The 26,138-nt window shown below is 37.6% G+C and overlaps 1 protein-coding gene and 1 long non-coding RNA gene across 9 annotated transcripts in view; one reads left to right on the forward strand and one right to left on the reverse strand.

Annotated features, from left to right (window-relative positions):
• Positions 1 to 18,169: 18,169 nt before the first annotated feature.
• Positions 18,170 to 22,724, reverse strand: LOC119774927. The gene is made up of 2 exons (XR_005279596.1): positions 22,082 to 22,724; positions 18,170 to 18,500 (listed from the first exon to the last, which is right to left on the reverse strand). It is a non-coding gene; the product is annotated as an uncharacterized LOC119774927 (long non-coding RNA).
• A 1,487-nt stretch (positions 22,725 to 24,211) lies between these two features.
• The window catches only part of meis2a (Meis homeobox 2a), an 89,464-nt gene continuing 87,537 nt past the window's right edge, over positions 24,212 to 26,138 (forward strand). For 2 of the 8 annotated variants that reach the window (XM_038272652.1, XM_038272636.1), the window contains exons 1-2: positions 24,214 to 25,116; positions 25,562 to 25,788. In XM_038272652.1, coding sequence (XP_038128580.1) covers positions 25,105 to 25,116; positions 25,562 to 25,788 — 239 coding nt within the window. In that variant the 5' untranslated portion in view covers positions 24,214 to 25,104. Of the gene's footprint in view, positions 25,117 to 25,215; positions 25,374 to 25,561; positions 25,789 to 26,138 lie in introns of those variants that run through there. The other 6 variants (XM_038272663.1, XM_038272682.1, XM_038272672.1 and 3 more) reach the window with 4 other exon arrangements.

The raw sequence follows: 26,138 nt of genomic DNA on the forward strand, positions 1-26,138 counted from the left end.
GTGGTTGTGACATTTGTCCTTTTATTTGGAAATTTCCCTGTAACGCGGTCTCCATCCGCAGCACATCAGGGAAGTTCTTGATTCTGTACTCAGTAATTTAAAGCCTTTATGGAAATGCAATTTCAGGGCTCAGTGCTTGTTTTTCTAAATTGTACTCAAAGAATTAGCTACTCCAATCACAAATCAGTTGAATTTATGCCCAGTTGTAATACACTTTATGGGCTCATGGTACATTGCTTCAAAAACAGCAGATGTGGAATTATGATAAATATAATGAGGATTTTTTTTTCCTATTTGCTTGCTTCCTTCTGTCTCTCACCCTCCTTCACTCACTCTCTCAGCTGCAGGGGAGGGGGGGAGGACGTGAAGCGTGTTTACGTATGCCATACAATGCATTTAATGTCTTAGTAAGGGCCGCCAACAAAACCTGATTAATGTCCTCATCTCTTTTATTAAAGATAAGAGTGGCACTGCAGTCAGAAGATAGAGAGGGTGCCATAAATCTCAGGCAAAATGAGCAGTCAAATAATCACTCATCAGAAATGAAATCTACATACATTAACACTTCCAGACGTTCCGCTGTGAATATAAACACGGGGCTTACGGGTGATGAAGCCACCTTCATTTATCCATATACTCTCAGTTTAGGGGGAGGCGGAGGCACCTAAACACTGTAAGATCTTAGCTTGCAATGATGTTTAAGGGGATCCTGTCCTGCCAAGCTACGGTCCACCAGACTGAGCATGTGGAAGCAGGGAAGCAGACATGCGATCATTAGAGCAATGGATGAGTTGGATGGCAGAGGCAATTAAGCATCTCCCTGAATAGGACATAATGTTGATCCATTCCTACGATTAATCAAAGCATGCATTAGACAGTGATAGGCGACCTCGTGCCTTTGTGACAAAATGATTCCTCATCCCCTGTTTGGGGATAGGGATCTTGAGGTCCTTAATGCGCCTTAGAGGTGCCCCAACGAAATCCTGTCATCCATTTTGCTTCTGTTGCTGACAGCTATCAACCTGTCTTCTGCCAGCCAAGGAACATTATCTAAACTCCCAAGGCGGTTAGCGACAACGACTAAGATCATGGGTGGTAGTGGCGGACAGGCAGATATGTAACTCAAAAATTGTTGCCCTTGTTCTGTGAAATCATCAATCCACATAAATGATCTTAAACATACTGTACTGCTTACAAATTTTTTTTTAAAAATCAGCTGTGTGGAAGTTTGCTTTTTATGTACCATTTGTATTACAAGGTAGTCTTCTTTGGTTTTGCAGCATTTTGTTCTTTTATCTGTAGGTAGTTGTCATTAAAAAATTTATTTTTGAATATTCATTCTATAAATACATTTATTTTGGTCCTGATTTAAATATTCAACGATCGATAAAAAATTTAAGCAAAATGAAAAATACAATTCAGGTTATGTTATGCCATTTTACGCAAATGTCGTCTCAAGGTAACCTGGTAAACCAGAATGATATGTGTAGTTCAGTTTGAATTCTATGCAGTTTCCATCTGGATATTAGCTGGTAATCTGACTGAGGACTTTTGTGTCATTGTTGCCAAGTTTTACATTAGTAATGGCCAGCTTTTCAGCTTCACACACTTTGTCGTCCATGAGAGTGACTAAAGTAGAGACTAAAAAAGACAAATAAATTAATAAACATTACTAAAGGAAAAACTATTATAACAATAGGATCCTTCTGCAGTTTCTTGATTTGTTTTACAACTAGCGGAGTGAACTGACAATTCAAACTCTTGCCAAATCCGATAGTGAGGAACACATCCCCATCTTTCCCATTCACAAAGGTACAAATTTCGTACTTTTGCTCATCTTTCAAAAAGAAATAGAGGGTATTTCAGAGGTATTCCAACAGACTGACTGACAGAGTCTACAGAAAAGTCCACTGGTGCAGCCATATTTGTTTTGCTTTAACCTGGTTGATGTTATTCAGTTCACCACATTTCATTGGTTCGTAACATTTCTGTTTTTGAGACTAATACAGACTTCTGGTAAGATATATTTTCAATTATAATATTTTGAATTCCCTAATCACGTGATAATTCATTTTCCTTGCAAAGAAATTCTTAAGGCACATGAAAATGAAAACATGTTCAATCCATGTGCTGTTATAAAGAATCCGATTAGTCTAGATTCAGTTCAGTTCAATTCAGATGCATGGTTATACAGGTGCAATTCATGAAAATAGCTAAAAAAAATACTGTCAGATTCCTAAAGCACAACTAATGGCTTGGAGAAACAGAAGCAGTAAGTTTACAGAAGTGTTCTAGTAGAGAATATAAGTAAATATAACATCTCCCGAAGACATCGTATGTTCATTCTAAAAGAGAAAAATGAACAATCAACAAAACAAAGACAGTAAACAATGGTCATGGCCCTCAATGCTCTATCAATGGCTACGTCTAGGAAATAGAAACAGCTAAAGAAAGAACCTATTTCCTAGTTAGAAGGAGACAAACAAAGAGATGCAGCAATGGCTAAACATGGAATCGATGGAAACATACGCATCTTTTAAAAACATACGCAGATAGTACATGCAGCTAATAATAGCAGCAGCTCAGTAAGTAACTCCAGCCAAAAACACAGGTGCATTTTGTATTTAAGGACGAAATAGTACAAAACACAGGCAGTAATAAAAGTTAATCCACATATTTTCTCCTTGGTCGCTAACTAATTCACATGTTCTTCCAGTGGGAAACATTATATTCAACATTATACTCTTTGTTGCTGAGTACATGGATTGAAGCAATTGCAAAATAAGTCAAGGCAGATGTTTTTTATTGATTTGGCAGATAACAAGAAATAACTTGAAAAGCCTTTTTTCAAATGAAGATTATTTTGTCTTGACCTACTTCATGTTGACTACTGTATAGATCTAACATGCAATTCCATCATACTGAAACAAATGAGTATTATTACGGGATGTCACTTATTTTCCTCAAAATGTTTCTTCACAATAGACATGTTTCTATGCTATAAAAATTCAGAGTATGTTAAGTCATTTTCTTCTGATCCGTTTTATTCCTCCACTCTATTCCATCCTCCCATATGGCTACCTATTCAGCTCTACTGCTGCAGCATGAGATCATTACCTTCATCATTGAGCCCAGCCATCTGAGCGCCTGTTAACCTGGAACGGACCCTGCTCTGCTGATGGTACAATATGCTCCTTGTTATTCTAGGATCATTGACGCTAAATCCCTGGCAATCAAGTCAGTTTTGTTGAAGCTCATTGGCTTGGTGGGGTTTCATCTCATCTGTGTGCTCAGCATGAAGGCGAGAGTGTTCAGGTTAGTTAGGATGTTAGGTAGAAATTCTTTGATAATGGCACATGTTACATTAGATTCCTACAAACCAACAATGAGTGTTTGAGTGTCTGTGTAATTCAATTTACAGAATGGTTACGCAAGATAAGGAATTCCCCAGAGGGAGAAAGTGGAGATGAATTGTTCCTCATTTATCTACATTTGTTCCATGCTATATAACCAATATGCACTAACTGCATAGATTCCTGCTGCAGATTATATGTGGCCCATAATATCCTCTTAAACAGCAAATCCAGCACCCTTAATGGCAGGTGGTGGTACAATCTTACATTTTTAAAACTTTAGTCCTCAAACTTGACAGAATAATGACATGGCGATATAGACAATTAACTCAGGAATGAGCAAGGTTCTATTCAATCAGGTTGAGGAAATAATCAAGGCTACATCTTCAACAACAGCAGCATGCAAACCAGGAGCGCAGATGTCAGAGTTTACAGATTTTACTTTCAGTGCAGCTAGTTTCTATTTTACATTCCAGAAGTTGGTCCAAGTCTTGCTTTAATGTGCATCAGTTATTCAATTTTGTTATTTTTGTGTGCTTTGTAGCAATTCAAATTATTGTTTTTTTGGGGTTACTAGGGGGAGTTTAGACCTCATAGCTCCACATCCTGGTTTTGAGATATGCACTTAGAAATGCAATTTTAAAAATATTTTTGTTAGTTTTTTTGTTTTGTTGATCCATCTAAAAAAAAATTTTAAATGTTGATGCAGGATTGGAGATATAGGTCAGCAAACACTGCACTACTGTACATAGAAATAAACAGGATTTAAAAAGGGCAAGTTGTTTTTTTATTTTTTTTCCGCAAAGAAATATGTGAAAGTGTGTCATCTATTTGTACTCCACCCCATTTACTCTGACCCCTTTAACAAATTTACAATATCCAAGCACCTTAAAAGTCACCCAATTAGTAACATCTAGTTCCCCTCAAAATCCTTCATGAAAAAAATTACAAGAGTAAATACATGTTGAAGATGAAAAACCCCAGGAGGTTAGAAAAATCAAGGTCAGGGTCACATAGAAAAAAAAAATCCTAAAAGCTGCAGAACATAAAAGTGTACACAAAGCTATGACTCAGTTTGTTTGTTTTTAGGTCAATGCATTTCTATGTGTTAAGATGGTTCAAGCAAATTTAGAACTTCTGGTAAAATTGGATGAGTTAAGATGCTCTCTATCCCTCTTCTGAGCATGATCCTCTTTGCACAGAAGAATGGGATGTTTAAAGCTGTGATTGTAGTGTAAGGCTATTCAACACTCAGGCCTGAATACAAATGGACATTATGTTTTATATCACATGAAATTCCCACAAAATACATTAAAGTTAAAGGTTAAAAAGTTAAAAGATGGCCAATAGCTTAAAAGGTGTGAATACTTCTGTAAATACTCTTCCTCTAAGATTCGGCTGCTGTCCTTATGGGCTTCACTGGTGCACCATCTCCAAGATCTGTCTGCCTCTGGGAGCTTGACTATCCTAAACTTCTGAGCTTAGATGACTACCTAAGCAAACCTACTTCATCATCTTTTGTTTACCCCTGTTACTCTGACATGTCACCCTTTTGGAGGAGGAGCAGGCCATCATCACGGAGGTAGCATCACATGTCTCCCACAGCCTAGCAAGGTTCCTGGAGGAAAGACATGTTGTCAGTACACATTCATCACCAGGTCTGACATTGGAAACAGATTTCTTTTATAAGCAGTTTTGCTCATTAGAGTCACAGCGCTGATTTGCTGATTGGAGAAACTCCAAGGCTACTACTGTGAGCAAAAGAGAGGGTAGCATAGCTAAGAGGAGGGGGGAGGGAGAGGGTCTGACACGTTTTACAGTGATGTGAAAACTGAGATGTTGATAAATGTGCATTGCTGCTGTCACATAAACTGAATGAGTAAACATCAAACAGAAACTGAAGGAGAGGCTCATTTACAAACCAGGAAATGAACTGTCCATTTAGTTTGGGATTAAGACAAACTGGTGTGACAATCCGTAGACATGATTGTAAACAAGAAATCAGCATGGTGAAAGTGAACATGTGGGCCCATGTGCCTTAAATATCTGGGTTGGCTATTACAAACATTCCTTAAACCTCTGTTTTGTTCTTTAATCACACACACACAAACAATAGGTGGAGATTTCCATTATCTTTCCAGCCCCTTTTGAAGTCCACTGCTGTAATAAGTGGCCTTCCTGGTTAGCATGCATACAGATCCTAAAAGCCCTCAGAGGCGGTGATTGGCTTCAAAACAATCCAACAGACTAACAGTTAAAGTGGGGTACAAAACAAACACTGTTTATGAAATTTAAACCCCATCGAACATGCTGGAGGAGATGGATGATGATAAGAGAATGTTTCACGGCAGCGCAATCCGGCTCTGCTCATTAAGGGAAGGCCTGTTTATTTTGATCTTCAGATCCCATTCACAAACATGCTTGTTTACATAAATAAACAATTTTATGTTTGCTGCCATGGAGACAGGGTTTACACAGAAGGAGAAATCAGCATTTAATGGAGTAAGATGTTTACATGCCTGAGAGTGAATATCTCAATTGTCACATTATGGCTTCTTATAACTATGTAGGAGGAAGCGATTTAAACTGACAGTTTGTGAACTTACAGCATCTCCATGGAAAGAAGAAGAAATAGCTATGGCTGCTTTGCTAAATCTTTAATAGAAGTATTCACAGTAATTTTTCATTTATTAGATAATGAATCTGAGAAAGAATAATTTTATTGCTATTACTAACTATAACTTATGATATTAAAGAATAAAAAATTATTTTTATAAAAAATACGCTATTTCCACACCCTCTAATTCAACTTAATAATAATGGGAACTAGAAAAGCACTCAGAGAGCACAGACTTTCGCCAAGCAGAACGAATTTTGTTCCATGATAAGAGGCCCACCTTTGGTAACAATTCCCTAAGAATCCATACGTTTTTAAAGTCATAGGGAAGTCATATTTAAATGTCAAATCATTCTGGCTTAAACATGTATATAAATGTACTCTTTATCAGACTATACTGTCCCAAAAGTTAGAAAATTTCTATTTTAAAAAAAATACTGTCTTAAAATCTGTGTTATTGTTTTTTTCGTTATCTTATGCAGGCCAGTTAGTTATACACCAGCTTGCACACCTAAATTCAGCCAATCATATATCAACGACCATCTGTCAATCACATTTTTTCAGTCATAGTATCTTTACCATTGAGGTACGTCCCAGTGTTCACGGGAACGGACATCGTTGTCTTCGGCAGGCGTAGAGTTAACATAACTGGCAGCTTTGCGAGACAGAGGCTCAAACATGTACGGTTGTAAGCCTTCTACACCAAACAAAGCTTCTGCCGCCCTGGTGTCCTCTTCCACAACATTTTCTTCCCCTCTTTCCTCCTCTAAATAAAAAATGTATGATGGAGGAGACTCATCCACGACCTCTGACACAAAACTCTCCTCCTCTTGCATGTTTCCACTGTCCATAGCGTTCCTTGACAGTGTCGTTTCCAAGTCACCAATTTAGTGCTATTTGGTCCCAAAGTGATTTCCCATTTGGACCCTACTAGCACTAAATTGCTAACTGGTTAGGAAGATGCTTCCGACAAATCAGCCACAACCAAACTTGCTTGCAAACCTTCCGCCACAACAAGCCCGCCCCCTTGATAAACAACCAATCACATTCACTTTATTTACTTGTGCAAAGTTGTGCACCACTCGGGCGAATTTGGCTAGAACAGCCTCTTCACTACAACTTTAAGTAAGGAACTGCAGTCTCTGGTGTTTGTTCTGCTCTCACCTTCTTCATTCATTCTGCACTCTTCTTTCTTGTTGAATCCACAGCCAAAACTCTTCATCTCTCCTTATTTTCACAGACTTCGAAGGATTCATTCCAGATAGACCAGGTCCTTGGAGGATGCAATCCTTAAAACCGAGGACACACAATGAGCGAGGCATGGCTCACCTTTCTAGTGGTTTTGTCTTCATTAAAATACTTGTGGACTTTTTTGAGTCCGATGCTGAAGCTGTCAATAGTCAGTGCTACCACCCTTGCTCTACAAAATAACGTTAAAGAATTCCTTCATCCGGATTATAATCTGTATCTTCTATATCTTCACCAAAATTGAATGGATTGTTCCTGGGACTGAGGTGCAACTTTGGTTTAAAAAAAAAAAAGAAAATTTCATTAAAATCCATTCATATTTTTTCATGTTACCCTGTGCACATATGAACCGAATGACAGACAAACACACACACATACACCTACACACACACACAAACTCAGCTAAAAACATAACCTCCTTGGCGGATGTAATAATAGCAGATACAATTAGTAATATTGGTGGTATTTGTATTTTAATTTTTACACAAACTTTTATGAATATTTTCTGATGTTTCCTAACCTATTATGTAAATTTAACATGCCATAATATATTTCTAAATTGTCTTCATTCATTCACTGTGTTCTTTGGTATTGCTATTGATTCATTACTTCTGGGTTCATGTGTTGAAATGAGATTGGTTATAGGAAAACAACTACTCCCTATTTAAGGATGCTTACCCACAAACCAGAAAGGATTGCAAATGAAGTTCTAGTAGCAAAACATTGCAAATAAATGTCTTCTAAGGCTACTTTTCTTATATGATTTGCAACAAGTCTCTTTAAAATGTATTTATTATTGATGCAATAGTGGATATTTAACAGGAGTGTGAGACATCTTAAACATCACCTTTATGTTTATGCATTTATAAGCAAATAACCACAGACCACAGTGAAAATGACAACAACTATGTCAAAATTTGAGAATTACTTTGAGTTTAAATGATGGGACCTGGGCTTTTGAAACAGAAAAGGCTCAGAGGACTGATATTAAGTTTTGAAATTATGCTACAAATGACTGCAAATGGCATAGGATTTTCTAATTTCCTTCCCTCCATAAGACATTTCATCCCAACGTTGCGTGTCCTGAGACCGTAACATCATATATAACCCCTCACACCCCCACTATGAACTGTTCTCCCTGCTGCCCTCTGGGAAGAGGCTTCGAAGCATCCGATGCAGGTCCAGCAGATTCCAGAACAGTTTCTTCCCCTCTGCCATTAGACTGCTGAATGTTTTGTAAAATGGGTTAATGTATTGTATTTTATTATATTTATGATCTTTTATCATTATATAAAAAAAATAAAAATGTTAGAACTGTAAATTTACAGTCATATGTTTATATTACGGTTTTTATATATATATTTTTAACTATTTTGCAAGGCTGCACTTTAAAAAAAAATTTAATTGTCCAGAGAGCTGTTCCAAATAAAAGTTCTTTTTGTTTTACACTTGTGTAAATAAAATGATAAATAAATCTGTCTAAGTGTCTAAGTCTAAGTCTGCTTTATTTTAATCAATTTAGTTAAGATACACAAGTCTCCAAAACTGGTCCTCAAGATCTTCCATCCTGCAGATTTTAGATGCATCCCTGCTCTAACAGAGCTAATTCAAATTAGTGAATTACTACTTCAGCATGCCATTAAGTTTTGCAAAAGCCTAGTAACGAGCATAGAGGCATCTAAAACAAATTCTATTTGATTCTAAAATACTTTATTAATCCCAAAGGGAAATTAAATAAAAAAACCTACAGGTAAATAGAACTTTAGGACCAGCGTTGGAGACCCCTGTTTTAGAAGATTATATTATAGACCTTTATATATTGCAAGATTTAAAGTTACTTCTTTGCACCCGGCAACAAGTGCTAATGCTTTACTAGAGACCTCCATCCTGGCTAAAATAGTAGGGCAAGCCAAGGTAAGGTATAGTTCACCCCATTGATGTGTATGATCTATGTGGCATCTGGTTAGTAAATGTCAGGGTGCTGAGTATAACAGTACTATAAAATGTCCATTGAGTGCAAAATGGTCTATCCAAAATAGATATGAAAATAAATAGCATCTTAAAATGCAGCACTAAGAGGTTAAATATACTTTCTCATTCTGCTCAGTATGGCTGATTAAAAAACATCATAAAGAAAACTAGGATTCTATAAAGAAGTAAAATTAAAAAAGAAAATAACTTAATCAAATTAGTTGGAGATGAGGAGGAAATGTCTGTGTCACATCTCATTTTACAGAAAGTAGAAAACAAATGTTTGTTTTGTTTTTACCTTTTGATATTTTCCAACTAGTTATCATAAGAATCAATCAATGCTAATAGTGAAACTCTGTTCTTTGGTCATAGCTTTTCACTTTCTTGCATTTAATATAAGTTGTAGTTCCATTTCATGTTGCTTTAGGTATTGTTGAATTTAAGTTCTTGCATTCAGTTAGCATTTTTCACATTATAAAAGCAGCAGGAAAAGATTTTAGCTATTTCATTAGACAGCTTCGATCATTACTTATTAATCTTTGCAAAAGTTTCCTCTGCAAATTTGCAAAGATAAACTCTCTTTGTTAATGAGCTCTTGTGTTATCAGGTCAGCGATTGCAGTTAGCTCACCCTGCTGTCATTCTCTTCATGGAGAAATGCACTCATGCAGTAACTCCTCTTCTTGCTTCCCTCAGCTCCTTTTCTTCCCTCCCTGGATTTGCAGATTCCATCTGCCTCTCCGGCATCTCAAGAGAAGTCATTTTACAGTTCAATCAGGAATCCTAATAAACTGACCTGTGTTTTTAATGACTAATTCATTGTCTCCTTTACCACCTTCATGGGTATAAAACAGATTAATGACTTGAGCAAGGTTAAAAACAGTACCACTGTGCTTTTCCTTAAGCTACTATCAATCATCCTTTAGATTCTTAAGAGAGCTACGGAAATTGAAGAAAAATTAGCAATCTTCTTGATGGATGATAGCAAAGGAAGGAGTTAGCATTTAGTTAGTATGATTAAAGAATAAAATTTATGTCTGTTTGTGTTTTAGGATATGCTGTTCAGACAGTTAAACTATCTGATGTGATAGTTTAGGTTACCCATAAAACAAAGTATCCCCAGCTACAGGGTGAGAAACATGGGATTTTCTCGGCCCATTTTAACGCCTCATTCACCCAAGTATAAATCCTCGGAAAGAAATTCCCAATCAAACTTAAGCAAAATTGATGATTAAATAAACTGCTTGAAGATCCACTTGAAAGATTAAAGAAAAAAGGGACGTGGCCATCATACGGGGTGGAGCAACCAACCCATGTGGAGGGCTTTTAGTCCTCACTGCAGACTTTTACTGCATGTCTTTGCCTCCTCTCTCTCCAACCCATTTCCTGTATGTCTGCTGTCGGAAAAAAGTAAAAAAAAAAATGCAAAAAGAAAAGGTATGGTAATATAATGAATCAATATACAGAGAAGCTAATTATTATGAAGCTAATTATGTTTATAAAAGATCACATCAATAGTTTTATTAAACATAACATGCCATCTTTTAAAATTTCTGCAAAGCTTAAGTCAGTCTACCTATATGAGAATATATAAGCAACAAGACCTGTGATTTAGGCCAACTTTGGTGGGGTTTTAAGGGTTGCTTCGGGGCTGCACAATGAAAAAGTTTGTAGCAAGAAGGTCCTGGGTTTGATTCCCAAGTAAGGTTTTTCTGCATGGAGTTTGCATGTTCTCCGTATGTATGACCTCGACTTAGACTTAATTGTCATTTTGTACACACAGAGTGTATACAAAAAGAAATTTCGTTCAGAACAGCTCTCAAGACATTTACATTTTTTTCCATTTTTTAATGTGTGGGTTTTCTCTTGATATTTCCCCTTCCTCTCATATCAAAAAGATCAGATTCGATTCCTGTTTCTAACAGCATGCAATATTAAAGCTCTGGTCCAGCCGGTCTCTATTTAAATCAGCTGGTGACAAGGAAGCTTTAAAACCTTTAAGATTTGGAACATATTAGCAAAGAAAAATGGGAAAGATGGGAGTTGAAACATATAACAGCTACTGCAGTGCAGAGAATATTCAGATGGGTAAAGCTGATTTCATTATATTTACATATTGATCTGTCAGCTGTGTAAATAAGCGGAATTATTTTTTTGGTTGAGATCTTTATATATGGTATTTCCAGAAACTATATTTGTAATAACCACATATAACAAAAAAGATAGAACTTTTGTGGCTGTTGCATTTAAGCAAGGCAAGGAACCCAAACACAAATTAGAAAAAATAAAATAAAACTAGAATGATCCAGTATGGAATGTATCTAAGCTGCACCTATGGATGCATTTTCTTGTTTCAGCCACTGAGATATCTTAATGATGTTGTTACCAGATTTCCTTCTGGTATTGTACTGTTCAAGCACATATTACAAGTATTCAACTCTTATTATCTGTGTTATTCCGCCTTATAACATTAAGTTCAGTTCATGGTTCAATTTGGCCTCTTTGGATTTTTAAATGATCTAGTTAATGTGTAAATTATTGATAATACAAATATATGTTTTCTAATTACAGACCAGGTATTTTGATAACTTTCCTTAGGTGTTGAGCTCCTTATCTTTTTTATGTTGGAAGGTTTCTTTGGCATCTCCCTAATGTTTTGGTTCTTTCACAAATTCGCTATCAAATATAAGGTCAGGTAAGGTAAGCCTGCTAGTTTTTTTGCAAACAAAGATATTACCTTTAGATTTCTAAGTTTTGGTTTAAAATATATATATATTTAGATCTTTTACACAACAATGGCTTAATCTGTAGTAATATCCCTGCTTCCAAATAACTGCTCTTAAAAATCATCTAGACACAAAGTCATATGTTTTGTTTAAGTTTCCTTACAATGTTTACAACAAAGAGCTTAAAAGACCAACTCATGGGAAAACTCTGAGAACAGTGCAGAATGTAGAGAATGAGATTTCTCACGAGTTCCTCCACTTTTTCTGACAGTTTCTTTACTTTTTCTCATACTTAACTGTAAGCCTTTTTTTTCTCTAGAAATCCCACGGAAGAGAAAAGAAGGGTATAAAAAAATCCCCCAAAGAGAACAGAAAAAGAGAAGGGGGGCTGGCAGGTAAAGGGGAAGACAGGTTGTAAGGCTGCGTCTTTGTTTACCATTCCATATTCCCATCTCTAACACGTATGCCTCTGCTGCATCTTTGGGCTTTTCCCATTCCTGGCCCAGTCATTTCTGACAATGTTAATGATTTAGTGGAGAGCCCTCCAGAACAGATGATTGGTGACATGCAGGAAACCTCGAAATGGGGGAGGACTCGGCAGCTTTTTCGATGGGGAGTGTTTGGGATCCAGGGATGCCTTGAAGATAGTGATTCATTATATTTAAGACAAGTGTGACATGCTACTTCAAGGAAGCAGCACACTTATGTGTGGAGGGGGGATTTTTTGGGGGGTGGCCAAAGTAGGGAGGGTAGGTAAGTACAAAGGAATGCCTTGGTGTTTTTTTGGAGATGACATCGGAAAAGGAGGCAGGCATATGGAGACGGCAGCCTGGAAAATAATGGGTAATGGAAGAATTTAGCCCCAGGCTATATGCCTGCTTTGCCTACTTCTGTATAACTAGTATATTTATAATTCAAATACATACCTTTAATAATTAACCACTAGTGAATATTAAAGGAGAGTATGGGATATCCTTTCTGCAAAAGTCAGGTAAAAACAGTATTAAATTTCAAATCTGACAACCATACAGAACAAAGGATTGGAAACTGAAAACTGAAATGTCGTCTGACATTTTTGGGCCAATTTTTATTTTGGGTAAACAAACAAAAGAACATACAAGTCGGACTTTTTTCATATTTGACAGTGAGTTTGTGTTCAGTTAAGAATAAAAATGAATGACTATCACTAAAAATGGCAAAAAAAAAACAAAACATCTTAATTGATTAGAAAAAAAATCACATAATTATCTTAAAAAAAAGCTCAGTTCAGACAATAAAAATGTCATACAGAGCAACACTTTTCAAGTGTTCATGTTGTTATTTTTGCTTATCATCGCTTTAAGTGAAAAAGAAAACTCATTTTAAAACTTTAAAAGGCCATAAAGAAAATTATTAGTGTTTTTTTAAATGTTATGTTATAACCAAGGGTATTGTGGGGAAGACTGTTGAGTTAATGGTTTTCAAGGGACAGTAACTGACATTTTCTAAACGCCCATTAAGGTGGCTGTCCACAGAGTGTTGTATTCATGTACTATCAAAAATTTTAGTGGAAGGTAAAAGCATCGCAGGGAAGGGAAAAAGACTCTTTTTTGAGTTTAGAGAAAATTCACAAGACCTGGATTTTAGCTGGTTATCAGCTTTAAGAAGCAACACAAACAAATATACAGAAGACATTGGCTATAATGTCATAAACTGTCACTAACTCGATTAATCAAATAAAATAACATATTGACTGTTTAAATATGTACTGGCCTCTTTTTGTGTTGGTCTAGTGAATAGAACAGTGCGCTTGTGCTCTGGGAAGGTTGCAAGTATGCGGTTCGATGCCCACAGTTGGCACTCTGGGTCCCTGAGCAAGACCCTTAACCCCACACTGCTCCCCGGGCACCGCACAATGGCAGCCCAGGGGATGAGTTAAAGGAAAATTCCGGTTTTTAACACTTTTAGCCCATTTTCTATAGTGTCCAGGATGAAATCGAATGATCGACACCAAAATTTTGACGATTGGTCCTGTCTCTGCTATTTGGCTCATGCAGAATCCCCCCCTGGCTGCTTCAGAATGGCTTCCATAGTGCATGTCCGATAATGTCCTTAAAACAACCTTAAACGTTCTTTTTTTTAAATATGCTACTCACCGGGTCGTCAGCGCTGTTCAATGACGTTCCAAAAAAAGTTTCGTGAAGAAAAACCGTTCCTGTCTTGTTTTATTTAGCATTTTGTAAATCCCAGAACTATTTTTTCCGATACATCACAACCGCTTATAAACTTCCGCTTCCCGTTCGAATCTGAAGCGTTGCACACTCCAGACCACTAGTTGGCGACGGTATCCTCTACCGTCAAACTCAAAGTCCAATATGTCCTCCTCAAGAATCCACCTTTCGTATTCCATTTTCAGAGTTTTTTAAAGTGTTTAACAGAGACGTTAGCACCTCGACGTCGGAGTACACAGAGTGAAGCAGAAACACTTGGGCCTTGCGAAAAGACTACAACTAAGCGTAAACAGGCCCCATTTCCGTTTCCGGTGGCGGAGGGATATTGACTATTCCAACAGAACTCAATGGGATTTACAAAATGCTAAATAAAACACTACAGGAACGTTTTTTCTTTATGAAACTTTTTTTGGAACGTCATTGAACAGCGCTGACGACCCGGTGAGTAGCATATTTAAAAAAAAGAACGTTTAAGGTTGTTTTAAGGACATTATCGGACATGCACTATGGAAGCCATTCTGAAGCAGCCAGGGGGGGATTCTGCATGAGCCAAATAGCAGAGACAGGACCAATTGTCAAAATTTTGTTGTCGATCATTCGATTTCATCCTGGACACTACAGAAAATGGGCTAAAAGTGTTAAAAACCGGAATTTTCCTTTAAATGCAGAGGTAATTATAAAAGTAGCACCAGCAATGGTGACAGCCTTTTGACTAGAAATACACCGATCCATTCTGATATCCGATTCCAGTATCAGATCGTTGCATCTCCAATTTGGACTGAAAACAAAAACATTCAACTGCTGCATGACAAACAAACAACGTTTTGTATTGTAATCTATGAGCTGATCACCATACGCCAAACTCTGGGCCATCGTTCTAGTTTGTAAATATGGACAGACACACACACTAGGATTCAGCTCTGTCTGCGCCTTCTCAAATAAAGTAAAGCCTCCCAAAGGGCAGTGTGTTTTGTAGTCTGTACACATGTGGCACAGAAAAGCTCTTACAGATTGTGTCAACTTATGTATGCAAACACCAGCGTTCAACAAGAATCAATGCATTTGCATCTCCGGGACCCTAAACATGCTCTTCTTTCATACAGGCCCCACTTCTGTCTCTTTCTCTTTGATGTAGTTCATACATATTGAGAAACCGAAGCCTGCAGTGGAACAATCAGCCATATTCACTAAAGCACAAACTCAATTTGTGCAACCTCTAGAAAAAAAAAATACTGCATTAGTTTGTCCCACTTATATTTCCATGGTTAATTAGCAAGAGAGAGATTGGACAATTAGTTCACTCATACTAATTGATTATAATATTACATCTTGGTGATGATGGGATCATCTCAGAGCATTTCTTCCATATTCCACTAAGGGATTTGATAATATATACAATGTTTTTGTGTAATGAGGGGCTTTAAAAGAGCAAATCAGCAAGGGAAATTGTTAATTCAACTTCGCTGAGATAATTCAGAAATGTTTTTTTTTTTTGGAGTGGGTGGGGGGGCACAAATGAACTAAATGTCTGAACATCAGCATCCTTTTAGATTATGACTCATGTCAGCACATGTAATGGGGATGTCTGGTTTATTTCTGTCACTGGTACAATAGGATCTGAACTCTCCAACAGTCGATTGTATCGAGGTTGTTTCTCTCATGCTCATTTCTAAAGAGCAATTCAGGTCATATCTGCAACAAATGTAGAGCCTTCATGGTGAGATAAACTGAATATTGCCTCATGTGTCTAAATGAATGTTTATTTTGTGTAGACTGTAAATATGCACGTTCTTAACTACAACCATTAAAAGTGTTCATTACTCTATTGTTAGTGTTGTCAGAATTATTTGGCTATGAGTATAACAGATATAATTTAAACATCTTACAGATTGTAATACAGATTCTGCAATTGATCTCATAAAATGTCCCTATTTTTTTTTTTTTTTTTTTAACACAGCAGGGATTAAAAATGACTGAATTCCTGTTGGTTTTTAGGGATTCCTCCAAGAGGCGTTGTCTTCCCTACAAAGATGTTCCAATTCTTTGTAAACATGTAACCATAAAACTGCTCCAAAAGGCTGTTAAGCCATATGAACGTTTGATTTAAAATTAAATTCCTTTTTTATATCCCTCATGATTTCTGCTTCCCAAGAATTAAAAAGTTGTGAGAAAAACAAATAAAAGTTCAATAGGGCTTCACCCTGCCCTCAGTTCTTGGTGTAATAATATCCTGTCCTTCTTTCCTTAGTTGTCAGATGTCTTGTGAGAAACTCGGGTGTGGACCTGTAACCCTTGTACAGCTCTTACTCCATTTGCAGTGTGATTATGTGCAAAGAAAAAAATTTAAGAAAAAAAGAGATCTGGTGGAATGTGCTCCTGTAGTAACCTAACAAAATAAATTTGAAATGTACCGGCTCAAACTTCCCCCTGGAAAAAGAGGAAGACATTGATTCAAATCATTAGTTTTAGCTGAAGAATTCAGCTTTTCTTGTCTCGTGGTTCAAGTGTTAATTATGTATATTCATAAATAACACCCATGTTCTCTTCAATATTTAATGCTCAGTATTTCTTTTTTTTAAAACTGAGTTGTACCTCCTATTTTTTAATCTTTACCATAAAAAGCCATTTTATAAAATATAACCCATCTCACCTGAACATATGCAGCAAATAAAAAAATAGGATTCATAAGTGTGCAATGTTGAAGTATCATACTTCTTTACTGCGCTTAATAATTAATAGCCCATCCCATCGTTCTATGAATATTTACATGTTAAGTGTCCCTGGGAGCCATCCATATGCCAGAGGGAGGAAAGCATGTGTGTTTACAGCATTAAACACTCAAATATCCTCTCCACACCCAATTCGCCTGCAACCATGAAAAAACACTCACTAAAGCATGGAAAGCATTTTATTTATTGTTACAAAATGTAACCCATTCAACTTTATCGAGATGTGGCAAGGCAAATTATATCCCTCTTTTTTGTGCTGAGGTGAAATCCCTGGACGCACCTTGTCTGGTTTGAACATGAAAGGGATCAAAAATGATCCCCCCCCCCTCTCCGCGCCCAATGACATTGTTCATTGAGATCACCTTCCAGTTACTGTGTCAAAATGTCAAAGGTCTTGCTGTCATAGTTTGGTGAAATCAAGGTGAAGAAATTACACACTATATTAGATTATGCCGTAAGACTACAAGGAGAAAAAAAGGGAATTCAAGCTGCTCTGGGAAGCTGATGTAGATTTAAGTAGGAGGAAAACAAGTAGGAGGGACACACATCAGGAATGTCGTGAAATATTACAAAATCCCTGTCCGCTTTTAAAGCTAATAATGGCTAAGTGGGATACATAATACAAACAAATAACACCGTTCCTGGTGATCCTGGGCATGTCGGGCTCTGTTGCTTTCATTGGTGATATTTATCTAGGAAAGCAAGGCTGAGTGTTTTTGTTACTGCCTCCCTGCAGGTCTCCCGAGTTCTCAGATCTCTTCTGGCGTCTCCTGTGTGGATAAGTGCTGGCTGCAGAGGCATCGTCGTGCTTTGATATTTCACTCTTAATTTGAATCAGTGGTCGCTTTATTTGACAATGCCAGGTAATTACCAAGGTAGACTCTCTTGGACGTGTGAACTCCTGCAGAACCAGAAATCAGGGAGTGAATGAAGAGGTTTAGGAGGGAGGGAGAGGGAAGGCATCCGGGTATCAGATAGGACACGGATAACATAAACAGGAAGAGAAAAACAGGGGTACAAAAACAAACAAAACCTATATGCATTTGTTTACCTGCAATGTTTTCTGCAGGTAGCAACAGAAAGAGGGTTTGCTTTGTAAGCCCAAGTGATTGCAGAGTTCAATGGCATTTTTTTTTTCTATCATGCTTTGAAACAGCAGAGGTGAGGTGACATAGGGAAATAAAATCCACAATAATAGGTTTTGTCTTCTGGGTTGGGTGTTTTTGATTAAGGTGCAATGTGTGTGGGGGGTGGGTTGGTGGGGCCAACTTTTACTCATGAGACTGTGTGTAGAAATAAATAGAGGGACTCAAAACTCAACTTTCTAGGACTTTAATGAGGAAGCAATAAAGGGAACACATCCAAAAACTAAAACCTATTAAAATAAAACAGGGTAGTTGAAGGTGGAAAAATACATTTATCTGCATTTACAAATAATAACTGCTGTTACCCTCTTCAGAGTTTGAAAATGGCCGGATGTGCAGCCTTATCAATGATGTTTATTGAACAGGAGAGCAGTGTTTACTCCCCTGTGTGACCTGAATATCAAAACGTCGCTCCACGCCAATGCAGCTGCGTTCAAGCTGACTTCCCCGCGATGTCCTTGGAGGAAACCAGCCGACAATTGAGGCATGCAGGGACCTGCAGCTAAAAAAAATACAAAAATAATAATAATACAAAAAAAAAAAACAACAACAAAAAAAAGGAAAGAGATGCTAAAAAAAAAAACTCCTGAAATATATGCACACAAAATACTACCATAAAACAAATAACAATAGTAAAGTGACAACAATAATAATCATATAAAGTCCCACAAGACAAAATAAATATATATTCTGCCAGAAGTAATTTGTGTAAATTTAGTCCACATTTAATTAGTTTTAAATAGCGCAGCATTAATGTGCGCAAATCTTTTTTTTTCTGCGCATTGTTTTAGAAATATGAAATTTCTAATTACCTATATTCTTAATTTCATTCCTCAATCGTTCTAAGAGCACAAAGACTTTAATATTTCCAAAAATAGTGGCTAAACAACAGAGCGTTTCCTAAATTCGTCTCAAAGAGGAGGCAGATATTGAGAAGGAATTTAATGAGGGGCTTAAAGCGCGCTGCGCCTAAAGATATATTTCCTCTGATCAGCGAAGGAGGGCGATTTTATTGGACATGTTTCTGTTTCCAAATCCGCATAACAGTCAACGATGCGTGCATTTCTTATAATGTAGATAAGGGAGAGAGAGGGGGTTTGATATGTAATAAAAGGTGGTCCTGTGCTGCGTGTTTAAGCCCCTTAAGCCTGATAAATGATGAGCGACAGTGGCACAGCAAGAGGGTCAGCGCTATTAACTCCTCAGTTTCCCGGCCTCCACTTAAACTTCTCTCAATTACAGCTGGTAATATTTGGCCACCTGTAAATATATTTCTAAAACCCTTACTTTTTTCACTCTAACTATAAAAATATTAAACATAAGAAAAAGAAATCAGAGTCGTTTCTGAAGCCTGCCCTCCTAAAGTAGAGTTAAAAGGAAACACAAGGATTAGGTGGCGTCCCTAACACATGCTCGCCAGGTATTCTGGGACAAACAGCCAATGCAAGCTCATTAAATCAGCATTTGGTGGATCTGAGCAGGCGTTAACGACGGGCTCTAATCTCGGTGGTGACCTGCTCGAACTGAGCCACAGCCGGATAGAGCTGCAAGGCTCTGCAAGGCTGCTCAGCAGAAAAACTTAGATATACAAACATAAAACGGCCTGTGTTTTTTAAATATGAAAAATATTTTGTTTTTTTCACTTTTCGGCTTTATTACTTTAAATAGTAATTATTATTGTTATTGTTGTTGTTCTTATTATTATAAAAAATAACACTCACCTTGAAATAAAGCTTAAAATCATAAAGCTATCAAACAACCTTTTTAGAATGACTATGTTTTCCATGCAGTCAATAACATTATTGAAAACATTTTTACTTAGCTTTCAATCATAAAAAAACTTGCAAATTAATCCTAAAATAAGTCTTAAGAATTTATACGAATCATTAAGATGGAAAGGTTTGTTTAACAATGCATCTTCTGACTGATAAAATATTTTATTTTATTTTTCTCAAAACACAAACTCTTTAGTAAGAAATAAACAGAATTTACAGAAAATAAAAGGAAGAACGTGAAAAAAAATTAACACCCATCAACATAGAATTACTGTGGTATAATTTCCACTGTAATTTATTTTCTACAGTTTACCAAAAGGTAAATGACAAATAATTATTTTTTGATATAATTTCGCACAAAAGTTGTTTTTTCTTAAAAACAAATAACTAATAAAAAAAAAAACAAAAAAAAAAAACCTTTAAAAACAAACAAACAAAAACTTCTCATGTAATTGTTACAGTCGGAGTTTATTCTTTTGGGCCTTCATTCGGTTGCCTTTTCTGCATTATTTGCAGCCGCCAGGTGTCGCTAGAGCGCTGCATATTTCTCTTTCTTCTTGAAGAGTTGGGGGGGCAGAAAAGCTACAGTAACATTTAATGTTGGCCTCCCTTCGCTTTCTCTACCCTCTCCTTCTCCTCCTCCCTTTGCAGACCCTCTGACACCAGAGCCTGAGAAGCGGTGGAGGGGAAAATGAGGCTTTGGAACCAAAGAATTTACAGTTATACGCGAAACTTTTACAAGTATTTGAGCTGCACGGCCTCCTTTTTTGTCGGAGAGCTTATAGTCACATTTCACTCCGGGGGTCAGAAGGAGTTCATATGTAGAGGACTGAGGTAATGCTTCATGCAAGAGTAGGAAGTAACTATTATTTGACTCTAAGCAGATATGGGCAAGTTTGTCCTAAAAATAAATAAATAAATAAAAATAAAAAAATAAAAACACTTTTATACATGCTTTAATTATTAATCTTACTAAATTGATACATTTTGCATTGCTTTTACTTACTGGAGGAATACACACTTATTTAAAAAAAAAAAACAATTCCTGCATTTTTTTTCTAATTCCATGGCAAATAAAAATGGATCAAACTGTTTTTGTCTCTTCACTGTCCGCGTCTCTTCTGCAGCCCTCCTGTGATCCCGCCTTATCTCAGTCTCTCTTACATTAGCCTCTCTCATTTGCATAATCTCAAACACTTCAGAGCTCCAAAGAGGAACAAAGTTACAAACAAGATTAGTGCGAATTTATTTGTTCCTGCGGGTTGAGCGCCGATTGTTTCTCCAAGAGTGTTTAAGGTCACTAAGAGGATTTTTGAGCTCGTTTGATATCTGTGATCTTTTTGGGAGGGAATTAAAATCAACAATGCATCTCTCTTCATACCTAGCAACAGGCTTTTTTCTTTCTTTCTTTCTTTTTTTTTGGGGGGGGGGGGGGGGGGGGGGGGGGTCCTGCAGAACAGTAAACTCAACAGTGTGGAAGTTTAGCGCGGTGGCGCACTGGTCTTGGCGCACCTGTGCATGTGACATGCAGGGGGATCTTTAGCCCCGGTGACTGTCCCAGCAGTGTTTTCATTGAAATGGATCCCCCCCCTCCCGACCTCCTCCTTTTTAATGAATCCAAACGCAGCTGGCCATGTCCCCACACGGACACCGAGCGCTTTAACCCTAAACTGACCTCAATTTGACACCACCAGATGAAAATTTGCCGCATGGCAATGCCATCTTTTCATTTGTTTTTAAGAGTTAGTAAATAAATACATTTTATTATAATCTGCAATAAATTTCCAGAGCACACCGAGCTAGCAAATTGCGCAGGAGAGCTTAATTGATTTTAATTACCTTTCTCAGCTTGTGCTGATTCTCATACCATTAAAAGATTAAGCAGTTATCTGTGCTCCAATTTTTACGCAAAACAAAACAGGATTAAGAAATCCTATAGTCTTATAACATTTTATTGTATTTTTTTAAATACATTTAAATATAATCAAATAATTAAATAACTATAGGTATGCAATTTAATAGCTTTAATTTGGAGCTGTTAATTAAAACAAGCGCTATGCTGGTTCTCCTTCTGGGTAAATCACATTTATCTATTATATTCGCACATTAAATTTAAAAGCATGCAAAATAAAATTTCTCCTTTAGACTTTAAGTCAAAATGGAATTGATTCTGAGTTGTATTTAAAACAATAAAGCCGATGGAATGAGTTAAAAGAACAAAAAGAAAAACTTTTCAACTTTAGCCGAGAATGAAAAGAATGCGTGGTAAAATAAAAAAGTGTTTGAGTATGAGGCGTTTGCTACTTACCGCGGCTGATCCAAAAAGATAGTGGTTGAAAAAAAATAATAAAACAGAATAAGAAATGCAAGCGTTAGAGCAGGAATCACTGAGATCGGTAGCGTTCAAGTAATGAGAGACAGAGTCTCAGTGGCAGTGCATGTTGGACCGGCTGTGTTTACAGAGTGCGCACAGAGACCTGGAGACGGTGAGCGCCTTGGCTCTCCATGCGAGCAGCTCTGCAGCTCCTTCTCGGGGTATCGCGCGTCCAAATGTCCTCACATACAGCCGTTTGTCAAAGCCTGCAGTCCTGCACACCCCACCCAGCCCCCTCCTCGCTGTATGCCAACAAACATAACTGTTGTCACGGTTTCATTTATTAAATCATTTTCCTTTGTTTCTCAACTCAGCTGTCTGTGTACTCAAGCCCTGCAACTGGCTGCGTATTTTTGTTTGGTGGGAGAGTTGTTGACCCTCCAATAGTAGCCACAGCCCATCTCCCTGAGCGTTTAATCCTAACCTGTGAATAATTAATTTCCACCATCAAAAAAAATGTCACCGAGCTCCAAATGGAGCCTTTATGTGTTGAACCTAATAATACGGCCATGAAGGCATATTAGAGCTGATGGGGCTAAAGGGGTAGATGGCCTGGTTCTGTTTTGTGGCAAAAAGTAAAAAAATAAATAAAAAGGAGGGAGGGGGTCTGCATTGGAATCGATGGCCGGTGCTTTGCTCCTCCTCTAAACTTCAATCTCCTCACATGATAGATGATCTTGGGGGAGCTTTGATAATTGACTGCTCTGAGGTAAGCTCCTATGAAAAGAAGGGATAGAAGGAAGAAACATGCAAAATTAGTTTCCTCCACAAAAGGTTTTCATTTTTTTATATATATATCCTGGAAAAGTTCATATTTTGGCTGGTAGGGGTGTTTAATGTAAAAAAGGAAAAAATGGAGAAAAAAGAAAAAAAGCAGAGCAACATGGGTGAACAGAAAGTTTTAAAGGAGTGTGACTAAACTAGGGACTCAGATAGGTTGATAACCTCAAAGCGGCACCACAAAACCGGAAGTGCCCTATAAAGGAAAGACTTGCAGATAAATATGTTCATCTTCAGGATGGATGTTGTTGCTGCGGAGAGAAGTTTCAGCTCAAGTTAAACATAACCAATTGTTTAATAATTTCTTTTTGGAAATGATTCTTATAGTTATAGTATAATTTGAAGTCTAGTTTTGGTTTTGTTCATGTGTCTTTAGTGGTTGGAAGATCTGGTAAACCTGCTGGTTTTGTTTAAAATGTTCTGGCATTACTTTCTGCAAGTTCTCTTTTCTGTGTGTGGTTGGTAGGGTTTTTTTTATTATTAAAAAATATAATTTAAAAAAAGATTCATTATTGATGCCATCTCATCAAACTTTGTCCTGTCTTTTCTTCAAGTCATTGGTTAAAAAAAAATAATCTCAGCCTCTCATTATGTCCCAGATGCACAATTATTAGCAGCCAGATAAAAAAGTAGAATATAATATTAAACTAAGAACACTTACATTTAACTATAGAAATATCGTTTTAAGTAAAGTAAATTCAACATCAATTAAGGAGATGGTGTTGGTGAGGGTGGTAGGGACAGACCAAAATGACAGAGAGACATGTGGGGGTTATATGAGTTCATTTATATTAAACTAGAGTATTTATATGTGGTTTGTAAACAAGAAATTGAGAAAATAGCTTTAGTGAAACATAAGAACATACAAACATAAGATATTAATATTCATACTAAAAGAAGATCAGATTTATAAGGATGGCCATTGCCCCAATTACGCCCTCCCCCCAACTCCACTGTAAAGCAATAATTAGCCATCAGATTATGAAGAATTACCAAGATATGAGGAAGGAATATCAGCTTGTAACCACAAACATAGCACGTGATCCTAAAAGCAGAATCAATACAATGCGTTGTTAAAGCAGATTATTGACAAAGGTTTGCTTTAATCCACGTGCGTAAATATTTGGATACTTTGTGCGTAATTTCACTTTTCCATAGTGATTTTTGTATTTCTTTATTCTAAATGAATATTCATGCAGTTAAGTTGCAGTCACTGTTGTGCTTTTCGTTGAACATATATCCGCCCTCATGTTCAGCCCTCTCCTGCTTTCTCTTCAGGTCTCTCCTCGGTGATTCAGAGGGATTGGGGTGGGAGTTTCGTGCTTTTTCTACCCCCAGTGTGGAGTTGAAGCCGTCCCCGCGTCTGGCATAGACACTCTGCATATCACAGGATTTGGTCTCTCCTCTCCTCTCTCTTGTGCGGAGCTGCTGCAGGACTGGCTATGGCCACCGCTACTTCCGGGATCCGTCATTTCATTCGCCCACCGCTCAGCGCTGAGAACTGACTCTGTTTCTATAAGCAAGCCAGCAGCCAACCTGCCAACACTCGCTGACACTCACTCATCTCAGTCTCGCCAAGATAGACCAAATACCTACGGGGGAAAGAAAAGAAGAGATCCGAATCGCACTCTCTTAATTTCTACACCGTTTTTTTCCCTTCTTCTTCTTCTTTTTTTGCGGGTGATAATAAAACAAGATAGCGATCTGGAGGCATTAAAGGAGACGCAGACTTGCGGGATGAAAACGGACTAAAAAAGATTCGTCCTTCTCTTGAACATCATCACCAACCGTCATTCATTCATTACCTTGACAACCTCTGGCTTTGATTGACAGCTGGAGTGGCAAAAAGCCATGAGACACGACAGTTTAGTTACATGCAGGTTGTTGATGGGCCGATTGTAACCTTCACTTTGGCGCATTTTTTCTTTTCTTTTTCTTTTTTTTTTTATTGGAGGAAAGAAGGAAAACAAGAAAAAATTGCTGCAAAAAAAAAAAAACTTCCCGATGCCACGGTTTGAACTGAACCACACCGGCGAATAGGAGAATTCGCAAAAACAACAAAAAAAAAAGGGGGAAAAGTTGGTTGAAAGAAGGGGAATCGTGCCACTAAATCACTTTCCGATCTGGGATATTAAACATATACGGACAGATTCGGGAGTTTATTGGAGCGCAGCCTGATGGCGCAAAGGGTAGGTTTTAAATCTCACTCCGCTCTACCTGCTCACATCGCAGCCCCCTTTTCTAAGTCAGGGGTGCTGGCAATTTTACAAAGTTTTCTTATCAAAGCGGCTCTATTTGACATTTTCTGCTGCGCTCTCACTCTCCAAGCAAAGTGACAGCCTCCACTTTTTCCCCGACAAGGCTCCACAAAGCAGTTTGACGGGAGACTCCGAACTGTTTCGCTCTTTTTGCGCAGAGGGAACAACCTAACTTTATAATGTTTCTGGTAATGATAAAAAATCAAGCTGCAGCTCATTAATATTTGACACTTTTACTCTGGCTGCAGCTTCTTTCTGATTCTTCGTTGCGATTGTTTAAAATCAGATGCAACATGCTTTGTTATGGAAAAATACTTCTTATGTTAGTTTGCATAAGAAGCTCGCTTTTAATTTTTTACTCTAATTTTATTCTCAGTACGATGAGCTGGCCCATTATGGTGGGATGGACGGAGTTCCGGCGTCCATGTACGGGGACCCGCATGCGCCCCGGCCGCTTCCCCAGGTCCACCACCTGAACCACGGACCGCCGCTCCACGCCAGCCAGCACTACGGAGCCCACGCTCCACATCCAAACGTTATGCCCACCAGCATGGGCTCTGCTGTCAACGACGTTTTAAAGAGGGACAAAGATCAAATTTACGGGTAAGGTTTGCATGAGTTAGACATGCATCCATATAGACTTTTTTCTTTTTTTTTTTTGTTTGGATCTCTTGGTGAACTTACTTTTCTCTCTCGCCGCTTGTTTTTTAGTAGACTTTTCTACAGGTTTACTTTACAGCCACATTGTGGTTTAGGGGGGTTTGTTGCTGTGTAATTTTACACTCATTGTAAAAGCCTGCAGCAAGCAAGAGTATCAGCCTTGAGCTTGTAAATTAATATGGAAGCTTTCGAAAGTGGCACAGGGAAAACACACACAAAAAACATTTTAACCGAGTTGCATTGTTGCTTCAATATTACTGTCACAATCCATATATCAAGGAGAAAATGATCAC

Source organism: Cyprinodon tularosa, unplaced genomic scaffold (assembly GCF_016077235.1).
Source record: "Cyprinodon tularosa strain WSP-4 unplaced genomic scaffold, ASM1607723v1 ctg120, whole genome shotgun sequence".
Lineage (NCBI taxonomy): Eukaryota > Metazoa > Chordata > Actinopteri > Cyprinodontiformes > Cyprinodontidae > Cyprinodon > Cyprinodon tularosa.